This window comes from Labrus bergylta, chromosome 18 (assembly GCF_963930695.1).
Source record: "Labrus bergylta chromosome 18, fLabBer1.1, whole genome shotgun sequence".
Classification (NCBI taxonomy): Eukaryota; Metazoa; Chordata; class Actinopteri; order Labriformes; family Labridae; genus Labrus; species Labrus bergylta.
The window spans coordinates 16,770,746-16,787,260 of NC_089212.1; the positions used below are offsets into that span (position 1 = coordinate 16,770,746).

Sequence of the window (16,515 nt, forward strand, 5' to 3'; positions counted from 1 at the left end):
AACAATGTATTAGTTGTGATTGATTCTTATATTTAAAAAAAAAATGACGTATTGCACATTATGTAAGTGAAAAAAAAAAACCTTAAAAAAAAAAAAAAAAGACTTGCAGCAGAGGAAGCTGAGGCAGAGAGTAATCTCCATACCACAAGTGAAACTCTCCCAACTTCCTCTAAGACTTTCCAGTCGGCTAACTCAATACTTAGGGAGATGAGCCTGGATTTAAAAAGGGAAAAGATGGCTGACAGTTGACAAGTCAGCTACTTAATCATGCTCCTCTGTAACACCGGAGGAAATATTAACATAATTAATCATAGTCAGCACGTCACTTGTGGTCAAAGAGCTGCACTGAAATTAATGTAAACTGTACTCTTAGGGAGATTTGAACAACCTGCCTGTGTTAAAGGCAAGGTCAGTTTAACCTGAGTAAATATACTTAACCTCTACGTTAGGAGAAAATGTTTTAATGCCTAGTGGTGTCAATACTCTGTTTTGTTCATTTGATCATGTCTTAAATTATAGCAAAATTCCTTCTATGACTGATGCTTCTTGTCTTAAGTTTCCAAACAGAGGCTTGTATAGCTTCATGTTCCTTTCTCTGTGTTTATAATGCTGACCCACTTTCGAAGGTAAGAATGACTACAAAGCATGTTTGCTCTGTCAGCTGAGCATCCTTGGCTTGTGTCCTAAATGCAAGACAAACTGCTTTGAAGCATCTTTTCCTTCTAATGACTTTCTTTTCCTTGTCTTGTCTGCTGCTAATAAAGCTGTGTTTGTGCGTTTGTGAGAGTGTGTGTGTGTGTGTGTGTGTGTGTGTGTGTGTGTTCAAACGTGTATTTGACAGTGTCTGAAAGGGAAAGAGGAGACTGGTGTGTGGGTAGTTTGTGTGTGTTTCTATTATGCTCTTTGTCCAATATGAAACACAAATAACTAACTATTAACTCTATACTTTCTATTCTGGTTTTAGCAACTATACTGTTCAAAGATGGCAGACACATCAATAATTAAACTGTTTATAACGCCTCAGATTTGTGTGTAGGGTAGTACAAGCTAATACAGTAAAACACTTTTTTGTCATAACTCTGGAACGGTGTCAAAGCTGGTTGCTTGTGTACTTCCTGTTTCCGTTTACAGCAGCTGTTGGACGTTCAATTGGACCTTTTTCACCATTTAATAGATTATTCTTTGACAGGGAGTTTTCAAACTGAACTCCCTTGCTTTACTAGCTAAACACTGCTAGTCAGCTACAGTATAGTGCCCTATTGCATCAGTCATTATCTCTGCTCTGATATAGTGCATTACTTTCTTATTGAAAGAGTGTGAAGAATAGGCATTCTCTAGTCATGTTGTCACAGGAGAAAAGGACTGAAAAAAAACCAAAAACAATCTGTGCTGTGGCCTGATATGACCGATGGGTCAAACACCTCAGCACTTACACGCAGCAGACCACCGTCCAAGAACCATGCGTGTTCCACGTGTAGATATGAGGCTGTTTGTATGCTATCTGTAAAGACACTTAGTCAAGGGAATCTTCTGAAGGTCTTATGAGATAATAGGTAAATGACCAAATGACTGCATTGATGTTCCACTGAACAAATCCCAGTAGAGTCATTGTCATTGTTTTCATTTTGAAAATATACGCCTTGTCGAGAGTTGGCATTATCACTGCAGTTACAGAATCTTATAAATTAGAGATAGAGGCTTACATTTACTTTGAATTCAGAAGCCATTATTAGCATAATGCTTGTATTGCGGCGGGGCCTCATTTCCTTCATTACACAGTTTGATCAGTGAAGTATGCCTCGTTCAGCATCTTGTTTTGTTCAACTTGTGATTAACCAAATAAACTGAAAACTTCTCTCTTTCTATATTTGTTTAGTACCAATTAGACCAGAGTCCTTCCTTTGGCTGAGTCGGTAGAGTCGGTCGTCTCACCTGAAAGGTTGGAGGTTCAATCCCCAGCTCCTGCAGCTACATATGCACTTAACCCTGAATTGCTCCCGTTGCTCCGACAGCGGCGTATGCATGTTTACATAGTATAATCTCTGCCATCAGTGTGTGAGTAGGTAGGTGTGACGTGCGTTGTAAACGTGCTTTGAGTAGTCAGACGACTAGAAAAGCGCTATACAAGCTCAAGTCCATTTTCCATTCACCATTCCTTTTTTTACCATAAATTTTAACTACCTGAAGTGAGTTGCGAAACTCCTTCATGACACATGAACTGTAGCTCCTGCCATTTTCTGTTATCTGCAAGCATATCAAAAATACAAATAGTCATAATATGAGATATATTGATGACTGATTAAAATGAATGTATTTTCTGCTGAGTTAGAACCTACATAATATACTATTTATTCACTTTTTTAATGCCAAAGGTACTGATTTCATTCCTTGACTAAAGGGGAAACAATCCACTATCATAGCCTTTAAAAAGTATCTTTGCTGCACCTTGTTATTCTTCTTCACCTCACCAGTAGAATAAATTCTCCTCTGAGAACCCAAAACATCTGTGATCCTCAGCAGCCATCTTGGTTGATCTCCAGCATAATACGGATGAAAACGTTTCCCATGCTGACAAAAAAAAAAAAAGGTTTGTAATCTCTAACAGTCGAGCCAAAACCTGACAGTTTCACACTTTCTCCTCTCAAGTTTTACATTTATATCAGGATTTGTCACGGCTTTCAAGCCTGCTCCCCGATTTTGATCACAGGATTTAGTTCTCTGCATGAATAAAAGTGGAGAAAGGCAGCTGGATATGTGCACCCTTTGTGACAAGAAATCTATATAGGACACATCTGTTTGGGAAATCCTCTCAGATCTCTAATTGGGAGAGGACTTTGGATTCAGGGAAGTCACGACACCAAAACTCTGGAGTGAACTCTGGCTGGCTAGGTAGAAAAAAACGTCACTTTTGTTTCTTCATTTTCCTCAAGCTTGTGAACTTTAACTTAGACAGTCAGTACGAAAGGTTATTTGAAATCAATATGACCTATACTTCTATTATGTTGTTTTTGAGTTGGAGTGTTTCAGAGGAAATAATGGACAAAAACAACACTTTTTCTTGGAAATATAAATCAATCCTGCCTTAGGTTAACCAATTAATGCCCAAAGGAAGTGCTGTATTTCATCTTCATGCTGTTTCCTCCTTTCCTACATTTCCCAGAATGCCATTTGACAACCTCAGATAATGTGCTTTTGAGTACATCCAGCTGTTGACCCTATTCATCTTCTAGGAAGAGAAAACAACAATGACATTATTGAGAAAAAGAAGGAAAAAAAGCATCTTGCAGGGGAGGAAAAAATAATCTGAGCGACTGACTTACAACTTCAGAATGTACATTTATCTATCCGGAGCCCAATTGTATGTGCTGTTATTATTTGTGCAAAAGGAAAAGTCTGACAAGAAGTAGTGTCACACAGAAAACAGGGAAAGAAATCTTGAGAATGCATAGAAAAATAAGATTTTTGGAACAAAACAGGAACCCCTGCAGCCATTTAACTGCATTGATACATTCTTTTTTCTTTTTTTCACGATTTGAGGTTGAACTCGTGCTTATTTTCATTCAGCTCTTTGAGCCACCAGATGTTTGCAGGACAAACTATCTCTCACCAATCACATGAAGAGAAAGCATGGAAACATGCATTAATTCACATCATCAGGAAAACAGCTAGCCTTGTCTTGAAAATACTTTTCCTGAATTTGTGATGTTTAAAACATTTTGCAAGAAAAAGTGCCAACTTAAAACATAAAAGTGCATGTTGACAGTGTAACTGACTGATATTTGTAGGGCAAAAATGAGCTGCTACCAAAATTGGTAAATTGTGTCAACCTTTAAAGTTTAAAGTCTGTGTTACAGTTTATTACTTGAATGAATGATGGAGGAAAAAAGAAAGAGAGAGCAAATCTGATAATATCTCAGAGTCTTCAGAAAAAAAGCCAAAGTAAACACTAGGTAGATCTGTTCACTTTGATTTTTAGCGCTAATATCTGTTTGTTTGGGTTTTCTTTTCTTTTATTCATGACATAACACAACTTGAGAAACAGTGACATAAAGGACAAAAAGAGAAAAAGACGAACATATTACAAGCATACAAATAGTGAATTTTATATTGTATTGGGATCATATTTTAGGGTACATATTAGTAGATAATGAGACAAAAATGTTTTAGGCCACAGAATGTAGCCATGAAAATATGATCCTTTTTTTAATATCTGTTTTTCGATCTTTTTCATATGAAGGTATACTGTTTGAAAAGTAGCATGTATGCTTTCACATTCTTGCTGAATCTCTTACTCTAACTGATTTAATTACAGTAAAGCTTGTTAATGCCAAAAACAGATTACACATTTGACCCTTTCTGCTGGCTGAGTTGGATTGTTTTTGCATGGTGTGTGATCATGCGTGAAGGTTGTTGTTTTGTTGTGAATAATTATATCTTCTCTTGGTATGATTATTGTTAAAAAAGAAAAAAAGAAAAAAAAACACTTAGTGGAAACTGTGCTTTGCAACGTGTCATTCAATTTGAATGTGTGCTGCTGCTGCCGAGGCTTGAGTTACCTTTGAATAACAGAAGAAGCAGCCTGAAGTTGCCAGCCGCGCGTATGTCTTGTCGATTCGGTCGGGGGCTTGTGTGGTAGGACGGATTAATCGCCCGCACAGCTTTTCTGTGAAACCATCAAAACGATGTCAGCTCAACTAGATAGAGATGGAGCGTCTGCACGGACAATCTGCTCGGTTGAATCATCCATCTTGAATGCACCACAATCTCCCGCACAATGCTCAGCAGGCATCATTCAGCTTCAAAAGAGAGAGTGATTTCGAAGGTTGTGCTGGCTGCCTCCTGGATCCAGGTGAAACAATAGCTTAAAGCAAGCTTCTGGTGAATTTGCACAGCTGGGGTCTCTCCAAACATAACTGTTTTCTTGGTTCATTGCCCTATTCATTATATTCAGCTCAAACGTGCAGTAAAGCTGTATTATGTCTCGTTTTTTTTCTCCCCCAACAGGATTATTCCAGTATGCTTCCAGTCATAGAGCACTATTAATGGAGTGGGAAATTATTCTGACACATGTATGACCAAAAAGACACACACCCACAGAAGATGTGGGCGAAATAAATATTTTTCAGGGTGATTTGGTTGCTGTGGCTTTGTCCATTTTTTTTGCCATCTTTCAGATTGATTTGAAGCCACTGAGACAGATCAGTCCTGCAGAATTTGACGCTGTAGACCATTTAAGGGTTGGTTCTTCCTCCATTTTCCTACTTGGAGCTCTTTTTTTTTGTTATCTGACGCAGCTGTAGGCTGCAGGAAAATAAACAATTTTTTAAAGATTTCCACTCCACAGAGAGAACAGTTTCTACCTTTGCTGAACATATAATTGATGTTTTGTGTTAAAAACTGAAGCTTACATCTAGTTGTCGGAGTTGTTTTGCGAAAGAAAAAAAAAAAAAAACATCAATCTCAACACTTCTCCTTAATACAAGCTCACACATTGCAAAGAAATCTGTTTCAAGAATTCTTTCTTGAAAGTCATTTAATCAAACTGTGGGCTGAAAAAAATTAAACCCTTCCATTTGTGTCACCAGCAAGAGAATATTAAATTAGTTTATTTGAAATAGCATACACATAAATAAATAAAACATGATAATAAATACATATTACATATTAAGAGAACATAAATAAACCATAAGTTTAATCCATTTTTACATTGAATATGAATACATTCGTAAGACTTGTCCATGTGCTTTCTAGGCCTTCGTTTTCCTGATACTGTTGAAAAAGCACCTCACCAAGACAAAAAAAAAAAGCAATAATTGATTAACTTGATTGTGAAGTAGAAATCAAGTCCTTTTATGAATGAATGAATGAATGAATGAATGGCAAGTGGATCAGGGGGCAGGTTTTTCTGCTAAAGTCTTCCTCTCACTGGTTAGTTTTTCCTTCACCTTAAGACAGCTGAGGTTGAGACGCTTTGATCTTAGGCACTTTCTGAAACAATGAGGTTGTTGACCGATAAAAACAAATATTATTGTGAATAGCCTGTTGTCATGTAGCCCTACAAGCTGTAAATATGGTACATTAATAATTAAAGACTTCCGATTGATTGACATTTTGGAAAGTATGCTTATTGCATTCATACAGAGTCAGATTATAAGTTTGAAGCCAAAGCCAGTTGTTCATACAAATCCTAACACAAATAATACATTGTTGTGAGTCACCAAGATACACAGAAGTTCAATTGAAACCATTGACTATTTTCTGAGCATGATGATATCTGCTTCTGTCGACTTTTTGGGGCGACTGGTGTAGCTAGCGGTTAGTGATAGTCAGGGGTATTATAAGCAGTATTTGTATTAGGTAGACCTTTTCTAAAGGCTAATTGTGGTTCGATGATTTAATTCCGGGTGATTGTTTTGCCCCCAATTTGCTCTCCATATGCGTGTTTTCCTGCAAATAACCAATGTCTACTAAAACACCAGTGGACGATACTTCTCAGACTACAAACATAAACCAGATCACTCTGATACAAAAATCTATTCCTACGCCTACAAATCTGCATTTTTATGAAGAAGCTGTAAAGAGAGATTGACTTTACTGTAAAAACTGTGGAGGGGAGGCATGTCCAAGTTTAAGTTGCACAATGAAAACTCTATTAAAAGACTTAATTGAGATGTTTTTTTAATTAAGTTTGGTAGGATGAAGCAACATGAAGAGCAGGGTCTGGTGACCTTTTTTTTGGATTATCTTTCCAAATGGTCCACCATCGTAACAATAGTGAGTTGACCACCGTCATGGTAACAGTAAGCAGCATGTAGTTGATGTGAATAGACGTCACTTAACTGTGAACTGCAGGGGGCTTTGGAAGCCCGTTGATGACAATCGGCATTTTGGAAATGCTGTCTCACCCTAACTACAGTCCAAGAGCAGAAGCTGAGGTGGATCATAAGCCTCTTGACAAACAGCTACACCTTGCCTGCCCATCAATCAGGTCAACTACACGCATTCTTGTGAATAATGATTATCCTTCATAAGGTCTAAACGGATGAGTTATCACAATCTAATATTGGACTTTAGTGTTTGCAATGCATGCAGTTCCGAAGTCCCATTACTTTTACATCATTTGCTGCAAGTGGGCTGCCAAAGACGATCAGCTTAGCAAAAAGAATGTAAATGGTAGAAATGCCTAGCATAGGTCTGTCCAAAGGTGAAACATACGGCTATCAGTGCCTAATGTACAACGGTTGTAAATTCATGAAAAGTTCACAGAATTCAACCAGCAGAGACTCATAGTGCATTTCCCAAACTGTTGAACTACTACCGTATCTAATTAAAAATGGAACCTCAGAGCCTTTCAGATGGAAATATTTTTTGACTTGAGACCAAAAGTCACTCATAATTCTTCTGTGATTACATCAATTTAACAACATTCACAGTATTGCCCAGAAATAGTCAAAATGATTGAAAGAAATTGACCTAGTTCTAGAAATTTCACATGGTCATGATTTAAGAAGTCAAAGGGTTTGCAAGTTGTTTCAGGCAAAGAAGAATCATTTAAGAATTACCCAATAAATTAAAACATACTTTCAGAATTAAAAACATGTCATAGGCATCAAAGAACACATAAATACAGCAAGTGTTTCCTTTCACGAAGTAGCAATTACCTGATAACACATCATGGAAATAGTTATTCCCTTACATTTTAAGGCATACAGTATATTCATTGTACACAAGTCAACATTTTGAATATTGTAAACTGATAATAATAGATACAAATGGAGACTATCCTTTGCTGTCGTGTTGTGTAAATTCTATATAGACCTTCAGGTGAACAGATTAAAGTGTTACCCATGATCTGAACTCAAAGTCAACCTAGTCAGTCCTCCGCCTTCCGAGCTGAGACTTTACCAAATGTTAAGATAAGTTTCTCACCAATGAATGACGCTGAAGTAATAAAAAGTGAAGTGAAACATTAAAATGTGGCATGACATTGCAACTTAATTAAAACCACTCTTTCTGATCTTCCATTTGAACCACATTTCCAAGTGCACATGTTCATGGATAGCACTTTAAAACTGACTGAATGCCTGTTCAAAACACCATATTATGTATCACTGCAGTATGTGCAGGTTAAACTACTTAAAACCATTTGAATGTAACCCATTTTCAGTTGATTAGTCACCTCTTCAATAATCTACTCTCCAAAGTCAATTATTACAGAAAAAATATAAATACAGTATAAAAACATGAAGTCAGTTTTGATCTTATACAAACAGATTGACATTGTGTTTCACTGAGATATTCATTAAGAAAAACCAACAAACACCAAAGCAGATACCTGTGTGTACCTTCGCTGTACATATTCTCCTTAACCCATGTCAGCAAATCAGTAATATTTCCATTTTTCAGTTAATCATTTGAGGAAAAAAAACAATTTCCAAAAGTATCCATGCTTTCTTTGCAGCCTCTGAAGTCCCTTTGTTGGTAAAAAGCTGCATCCTTTAAGCGTCTCTTGCCATCTTCATGCGTTAATGTACAAGTGTACTAAAGGTATTCTGGATATTTCCAGCTGTAAATCGAAGAGGTACAAGCTGATTTCCCATAGTCTCGGCTGTTTGAAGAGATGCAGGATTGATGCCATTTGGCGATCACAAAGTCTTAGATCCAGTTCACCTCCAGGGAAGGTAGGCGTTTTTATCGCACCTCCTGTCAACCTCATAACTAGATCAGTCAATATAGCTATGCAGCAGTGGCACGGACAGCTCTATTCTGCTGCGTTTAAAGTACTGTAAAATCTACAGGGTGGTGTAAATGTAGACAAAGATAATGACTACCAAGTTGAGGACAGTCCCAATGATGCCCAACATGGCCAAGATGCTCTCCTCCTTACTTTCCTTGTCTTGGATTCCCTTTTCCTCATCACTGTGTAGATTGTTTACCATTTTCCCAGGAAAAGTCTGCAGTTTCCGTCTCTGACCAGTCTGGAGCGAGCAGATAAGACAAGACAAGAAAAGAAAAACACAAACCATGTGTTAGTAACAAAAATGCATCAATTTCTTTGAAATGATTCTACAGAATCATTTACAATCTCTTCTGGTCCTGGCAACAGTGCTTAAGAAGGAAAAACAGGAGTCAGAGTAATCTTTAAAACTCTTTTTTAAAAGACACAAATATACACTTGTCAATGTCTGCAATTTTCCCATTTATACAATTGTGTTTGATATCTTTATGTATAAGTGCATTTCTCCTTTGTGTAGCATAATGACAGTAAATATCAATCTGAAATGTTTTCTTGATAAACAACAAACAAACAATAGCATGATAGACGTTGTTTGGACAGAGGATTGGGTAGAGGGGTTTGTTTAGCAGGCCATCACAGCGTGCCAAACAACACACACATAAGTCCTTTACAGATTGCCATTATGCAATAATTTAACAGAATGACTTAAGAGCCACACAAACCTGGGCATACAATCACACACACACACACACACACACACACACACACACACACACACACACACACACACACACACACACACACAGTTGCACAGTTGCTCAGTTGTTCTGCCCTGCTGGCTTCAATGTTGGAACAACCCAATAGTTCCGCCTCCATGTGTTACACACTGCAGAAGAGGCGTCAAAGGGGAGTACGGATCCTGCTGTAAACTGGCTATGTACTGTAAGGGCTTTAGATGCACGCAAACATTAGGAGATCTCAGAGTGTAAATGTGTGATGTACTACTCCTCTCTACATGTTTCACCTGTAAGCCTCTGTTAAGCTACAGTATGTTTAATTCAAGGATATGGGAAAGATTTTCCATCTAAAAGCAAATGATTTCATTCTGTGCCCTTCAATGAATCCCTTCTGAGCTTAAATGTAAAAAAGAAAAAACAGAAGTTAGTGAACACACAAGATTTAGTTTCTGGTGTCGAACAGCTTAAATGTTGCAATTAATATACCTTAAGGAATAAAACACTGAAGATTTAAATCAATTTGCATCCACTGGGTTATATAGAAAGCAACACAGTAGACATAATTGGTTTGAAATGGATTTGCAGCTATTATGAAAAATCATGTTTTTGAACATGTATTTGGCTAACCTGAGTGTCTACCGACCCACAAAATGTGAAATAAATCCATCCAGTCCTTTATTTGTGATCTGCATAAGTCTTCCAACACCGTGGAAAATGCTCTGTTTCACATTTGCTCAACTTGTGATGTCACAAGCTGGATTCTGGTAAAAAAAAAATACCCTCCCCTCCCCTGATATCTCCACCCATGGACTCCATCCCCAGCCTAGAGCAAAACATATGCGCAGGTCCGTAATTTTTATTCTCGCTAGCGAAGGAGTGGCTGAGGAAAACTTAGGAGGGGCTCATTGCATTTAAAGAGACACACACACCAAAATGGAGTGCTCTGCGAGAGCTGGTTTATACAGGGTCATAAACCTCTTCTGGTTCTTGTTTCATGTTATATTTTGACCAAAGCACAGCAAAGATGTTTCATTTAGACCACAGAGGACTGTTTGAAAAGGTGGAAAAGGGGTATAATATGTCTTCTTTAATTGAAGGACCAAGAATACTGTATTAACCATCCCGTTTTTATTGAAGTGCACAAAGAACAGTGATGTACTGTGGGTCAAAACCAAACTCACAATTTGCATTAATCTCAACTGGTTGATCTATCTTTACAACAACAAGTCTGGATTCTAGAGACTTGTGGATGGATGGATGGATAGATAGATAGATGTTGTTAACAGGATACCTGGATTTTTAATTAATCTTTTTAAAATTCCAAAGTGGAATTTAACTTACCATTTTATTATTTAAACTTTTATTTCAGTCTATAGTGAAAGTCTGGTTATAACATGACTGAATGGTGTAACTGTGTTAACAGTGAACTTCTAAAACCATATCTCAGCTCTTGATCGACAAGCTGGACATCAGACGAACAGTCTTGGCAGCCTTCTGAGGCTGATAAGTGGAAAAAAAAGAAATCCTGCACTAGCCTCTATCAGCTGAGGTATTTCTTCAACTCTGAGACTTTTCAGAAGTTTGTGTGCGTATTGATTTGTGTAGCCCAGGGTGGAGTATTAGAAACTATTGGTGTGGTTTTCAGCCTGTGGACACAGCAGCTTGTGTAAATTGGCATCCAAACACCTCTCAGGAGAAAATAGTTTGTTTTTGTTGTGGGTCAGTGGGTTCTGTACACCAAATGCTAACAGTAAAGGTTGTAAACTCATACAGACTAAAAATAAACCGTCTAACAGGGAGCTGCTCCTCTTCGTAAAGGCTTAGATACAAGATAAACTGCACATTTTTGCCTTCCAGCAAAAGTTTACAAAAAGAGGTTTCCTGAAGTGAAACCTGTATACAAAAAGTTCCTTTCAGGCTGATGTACTTTCTGAAAGAGAAGCTGAGTTGATACAACAGATACAATCTTTCACTTGGACCGTTGTTAAAAAGACAAACCAAAATAATTCCACTATTTATTTGCTCTTTAAGCCTGGCTCTTGCTTCAAAATAATCTGGCTCATTTGAGGTCCAGTTCCCCCTTCCCAAAGACTACAGGGTTTTCCCGACTTGAAGCTGTTCAGAATCTGCCCAGACTATTTTGTAGTCTGAGTGGTATACAGATCCAATGTTGATCCCCTAAATCTGATAAGGGTGCACCAGGGCTGTCCCGATTTATATCAAACATGTTTGATATTTTGGATTTATAATCTTGTCGTTTACACCATAAAAGCTTCTGGTGCAATGCATGGAACAACTAAAACAACAGGAGACGAGGGAGGAGGGTTGAAGGAGTTCTGCCAAAATGTTGATTTTTAAAAACCTGTGCAGAAATTCGCCCCTTTCACTTACATATAGATAGTTTTCTGGGGACAGTTTGAATAAGGATATAGATCTTTGCAAAAAAAAATAACATGCAATGAAATGCTTACAGTTCATCAAAGTCCAGGTTTTAATTAATCACAGAGAGGGAAAATAGAGGAGATACATAGACTTAGTTTATGACAATTCAAATGTTATACCGAGAGTCAAACGAGGGAGAGTCTCAACACAGTTATAGAGCAACCACTGTCTATCTCTGGCTTTTGTGCTTTTCAATGAACTTTAAGTGAACATGAGAGGCTTTCATACCAAAGAAGTCAAAGACCTATTGTTCATGTGTGTTTATGAGCTTAAGTGCAGTGGTTGCCCTTTTTAAAAGACTAACATACCGCACACTAACTCTGAAAGATAGTCGAGTCCTTTGAGATGCATTGTTCTCTCGACGTACATAAAAACCTCATCAGGCTCTGTTTCTGCGTTCAAGTGCGCCCTCCTCCTCCGCTCCGTAACATGGGGCCTGATTGTCCTTCCTGTGGAGAATTACACACAGGGCTTCCCCCTACCTGAATGAAAACCTTTTGTGTGGTGCACTGGATGTGCCCTCATGCATGAAGACGCCTGCTCGCTGCTGATTTAAACAAGCAAGCAGTAAGCAAAAAATAATGTGGGGGGAAAAAGTGCCTGAGGAAGTAGAGGTGGATGGAGGAGGCAGAGGGGGAGCAGAGTACATTTACTTAGGTACTGTACTTAAAAACAAACTTGAATCACTTCTACTCGAATGCAATTCAGAGATATATATTATATGCTTTTAAATGTAACTATCTAACAGCCATCATTTACTGAACGTTTTAAGAAGTGATGAACTTCTTTTTACCTCCATCAATTGTTTCACATCCCCTAAATTTAATAGCGACTGTGTCGGTCCGGTAGGTAGTTGGACTACCAACTTTATACAGTATCAAAAAGTTAAGCCAAGGTTCAACTCAGCCAGCAACATCATAGAATGGTATTTAAATCAGGAGGTAAATTATACAAATAATTATGCAGATACTGTTACTGTATTTTTAATGCAGGACCTTTCCTAAAGATGGAATACATTTACAGTATATTATTGCACTTTCCTTATTTAAAGGATCTTGATATGTCTTTCACCCCTGAGCAGGGATTTTGGTAAAAAAAAAGTGCTGTTGTGGGAACATCGAGGTTCTGCCAAAATCAGAGCGCTGAGGAAACAGCTTAACCACTGAGTACAGCTGTGTGCTCGCAGAAAAAAAACCTCCTGGATGCCTTCCAGAGCATCCTCATCGGATGTCTCCCGTGTTCAACGGAGAGTGTTCTGTTTCAAGTGGCAGAACATGTAATCTTTCATAATTATTTACCAGCTATAATGACTCTCTCTGTCTGTTTAACACTCAGTGTGGGCAGTGTTTAATAGAGATCAGAGCTGTCATATTCCAGGACAATCTAGACAGGGAAGTCGATTAAATTTACCGTCACTGAAAGTGAAATTATTATAAATCCAGTGAAGATGCAGTCCTCAGTAACCACTTCTCCACCTCTTATTGATTAGTTGTTTGATTTTTCCATTCTAAGGTACAGAAGATTAACTTATCTCTGTATTGATTGCTGTTGTCACTCAAGAGCTAATTTTCAAAAGATTCCAACACGTTTAAGCCTTACATTTCCCCTCAGTGATTAATCATCTGCGTGTCTGTAGATGTTAGGGCCACTCAACATTTTAATATGATACATGTAGCATCGGCAGATCAACAACCTTTCATTCAAAATGAAACACCTGTCCTCAAGCTTTTTTCTTCTCTTACAAGCGAGCAACAGCCAGGAGTGTTTTTTTTGTATGAAAGAGTAGACAACGATAGAGAGAAAGAGAGAGAGAGTGAGAGAGAGAGAGAGAGAGAGAGAGAGTGAGAGAGTGAGAGAGAGAGAGAGAGAGAGTGAGAGAGAAAATTGGGATCGCCCTGTGCCATACCTGGGACAACAAATCACGACTCTTCCTCTACACCTAACAGAAGCTAACAACCTCGGATCAGATGGAGAGTGAAACCTCTTGCCACTTGAATAATCCTGAGCATGTCAAGTGATGACCCAGATGCTAACAGAGTTTGACAGGCACAGTCGCTTTTGGCATTGTTATTAAATGTTATTAAAGCAAACAGCTCTGTGTGTTTGTATGCAATCGCACATAAATGTTGACACCCATCACACACTGACATTGACACACACACACACACACACACACATTCACAGAATCATTCACAGTATGGTATGTAGAGAGATGAAAAGAGAATACAGGGAAAAGGGCTTTAACATCGTGATTTCTAGGTTTCAGTTTTTAGGGATCTGCGCCAATCGAAAGTGTGACCTATTTTTCATAACCTGTACTCATTGTTCTGTCAGCGAGAGGAAAGTAGCAGATCAGTTTTGGTTTGAACAAAAAATTGCAATTGTTGAGTTTTTGGTTTATTGATCAAAAAAATGCATGCCACATGAATGCAAAGTTCAAACATGCAGGAAGTTACCGATTATTGTCAGACTTTGAGTTTGAATTGGACAAACAGACAAGTTGCGTATACTTGAAAAGCATTACTGTGGAAATATTGATTAATGTAACAAGTATTTTAAAAAGAAGGCTTGATTCAGTTTCTGTAACAGATATTTAAGCTTTAAGGCTCAGGAAAAGGAAAAGCACTGTATTAAAAAATACAAAGAAATGCAAAAAAGTTCAGTTTATTCAAACTGTACTCCAAGAATGATTAAAACTTGGCAACGACATGCGCGAGGGGAAAAAAAAAAACCCTGCCAGCATCATAATCTTAAAGTGAAGACAAAGGGGAGCATGGATAAATTGTAAGGCAACTTTCAGGGTGCCTTTACTGTCTTAAACAATGATGAACCTGAAATACCCGAACATTTATCATGAACGATTTGTGATGCATAAAAAATATCAAAGGTGTCATTGCATCTAAAATAGGTAAAAGATTCAAGAAGTTTTTGTTGCTTAGATGATGATGAGATTAATGTTAAAAACTGGATGTGTCGTGACTAAAGCACTTTAAAAAAACCTACCTTGCAAAGCATCAGGAATAACATAGCATTGGGCATGCTGGAGGGGGATGCCTTTCCGTAGTGCACAGACATCCCTGGCAACTAAGGTGAAAGTAAACCCCTCTCATCCTTTGGCTGTGGAGGGGCACAGGATCCAGAGAGGGCTGGCTTGTCTTCCAGGCAGTCCAATTTCAGGGCTCTCAGTGGATATCGTACCCTGAAGCGCTCCAGCGTCTCTTCCCAGAATTTCATCTCACTAGTGGCCAACTTCTCTTTGTTTTCACTTTCTCCTCCTCAGCCCTGTGAGTGCTGAAACTGTGCTGCCCACCTCCTCTTAGCTCTTCCTCCTCTTTCTCTGTCTGTTTTGTTTGCCTCCCCGACACTGCTTCTCCACCTCCTCCTCCTCCTCCTCCTTCTTCTTCTTCTTCTTCTTCTTGTCTGTGGAAGAATGATGTCAAGTTGAAGAATGGAGTCAGTTGATAGGCAGATGGGGGTGTGAAAAGCTTTTCAAACGTACATTTCCATCCTCCTTTTGTCTTTTTTTTCCACAATGCTTAACAAGAAAGTAGAGATTTAAGTCTTGTCTTTCCTGAGGAGACACAAAAAACAACTCAGTGAAAGGCTTATCTCCTCTATTAAATTTGTACTTCTTTACTATTTTGGCTATAAAATATTTAAAACTGAAATAAATAAGGGGGGAAAAGGCACCCCTGCTTAAGTGGTGGAATCCCCTGCTTGCTCTACATGATGTTGCAACCTGACATACCTTTACATGCGCTCCAGTGCCTAAGCGTGTATCTCTAACTAGCTGTGCGGACTGCAAACGCTATGGCCATATATATAGAGAGAGAGAGCATGAGGGAGAGAGAGAGCGAGAGAGAGAGAGAGAAAGAGAAATGGGAACTGTGAAGGTACCCGTCGCCTCACACACAGCATGCCGTGGTTGCTTTCACTCCACAGCCAAGAGGTATCCCCGTCTCTCTCTCTCTCCAGCGCATGTAAATGCAGCCATGGTTGCCTGGCAACCGACTCAGGGGAGTCACACTGAGCATGGCAACAAGAAGCTTTTGTGACAGGGGCCAGGATAGGGGGTCTTCTCTCATATGTTTATTTTTTGAGGATTTTGTGTGTGTGAAAAATGTGCCACTGACCAGCTGACAGTCAGCACAGGTGCTGTATGGAAGTGTGTTTCTGTGTTTGTGTTTGTGCACAGTATGTGAGCTCATGTCAAGTTGATGGGATGTGTGTCAGAGATGTGTCAGCTTGTATTCATTAAGAGAGTGTGTGTAGGTGTGTGTGCGTGCGTGCATTTATTTGTGTACGGGGGTACATTAAAAATGTTTATGTTGTTTTTTATTTTATTTTATGTCACTTAATAATATTGTTTCATGCATGTCTGACCGCCCATTCTAGGATTGTCCTTTTCAGTAGCCTAACAATAAAAAGTCATGGACTCCACATGTAACAAAAACAAGAATTTTGTGTGTTCAAACTAGCTAGCCAGCTTTTTCTGTTCAGATGGTCCAAAAAATAACACCTTTACTGTCAGTAGAAAAAAAACATGGACCCCAAATATATCAAAACTTTGAATATGACAACTCGCTCAACCTCGCGGGC

General features: G+C 38.5%; 1 protein-coding gene across 1 annotated transcript; it reads right to left on the minus strand.

Moving 5' to 3' along the window:
• Positions 1 to 5,590: 5,590 nt before the first annotated feature.
• On the minus strand, positions 5,591 to 15,682 carry LOC109977227 (protein TUNAR-like). The gene is made up of 2 exons (XM_065966689.1): positions 14,920 to 15,682; positions 5,591 to 8,978 (listed from the first exon to the last, which is right to left on the minus strand). Exons 1-2 carry the CDS (start codon positions 14,989 to 14,991, stop codon positions 8,793 to 8,795), a joined length of 258 nt encoding a protein of 85 aa, XP_065822761.1. The 5' UTR covers positions 14,992 to 15,682; the 3' UTR covers positions 5,591 to 8,792.
• Between the last annotated feature and the right edge of the window lie 833 nt (positions 15,683 to 16,515).

Bases quoted from the DNA above. Each gene is read 5' to 3' on its own strand.
- LOC109977227 (XM_065966689.1), bottom strand. From the start codon at position 14,991: ATGTCTGTGCACTACGGAAAGGCATCCCCCTCCAGCATGCCCAATGCT. The intron at 8,979-14,919 runs GTAGGTTTTTTT...TGCTCGCTCCAG, and splicing joins TATTCCTGATGCTTTGCAAG to ACTGGTCAGAGACGGAAACT.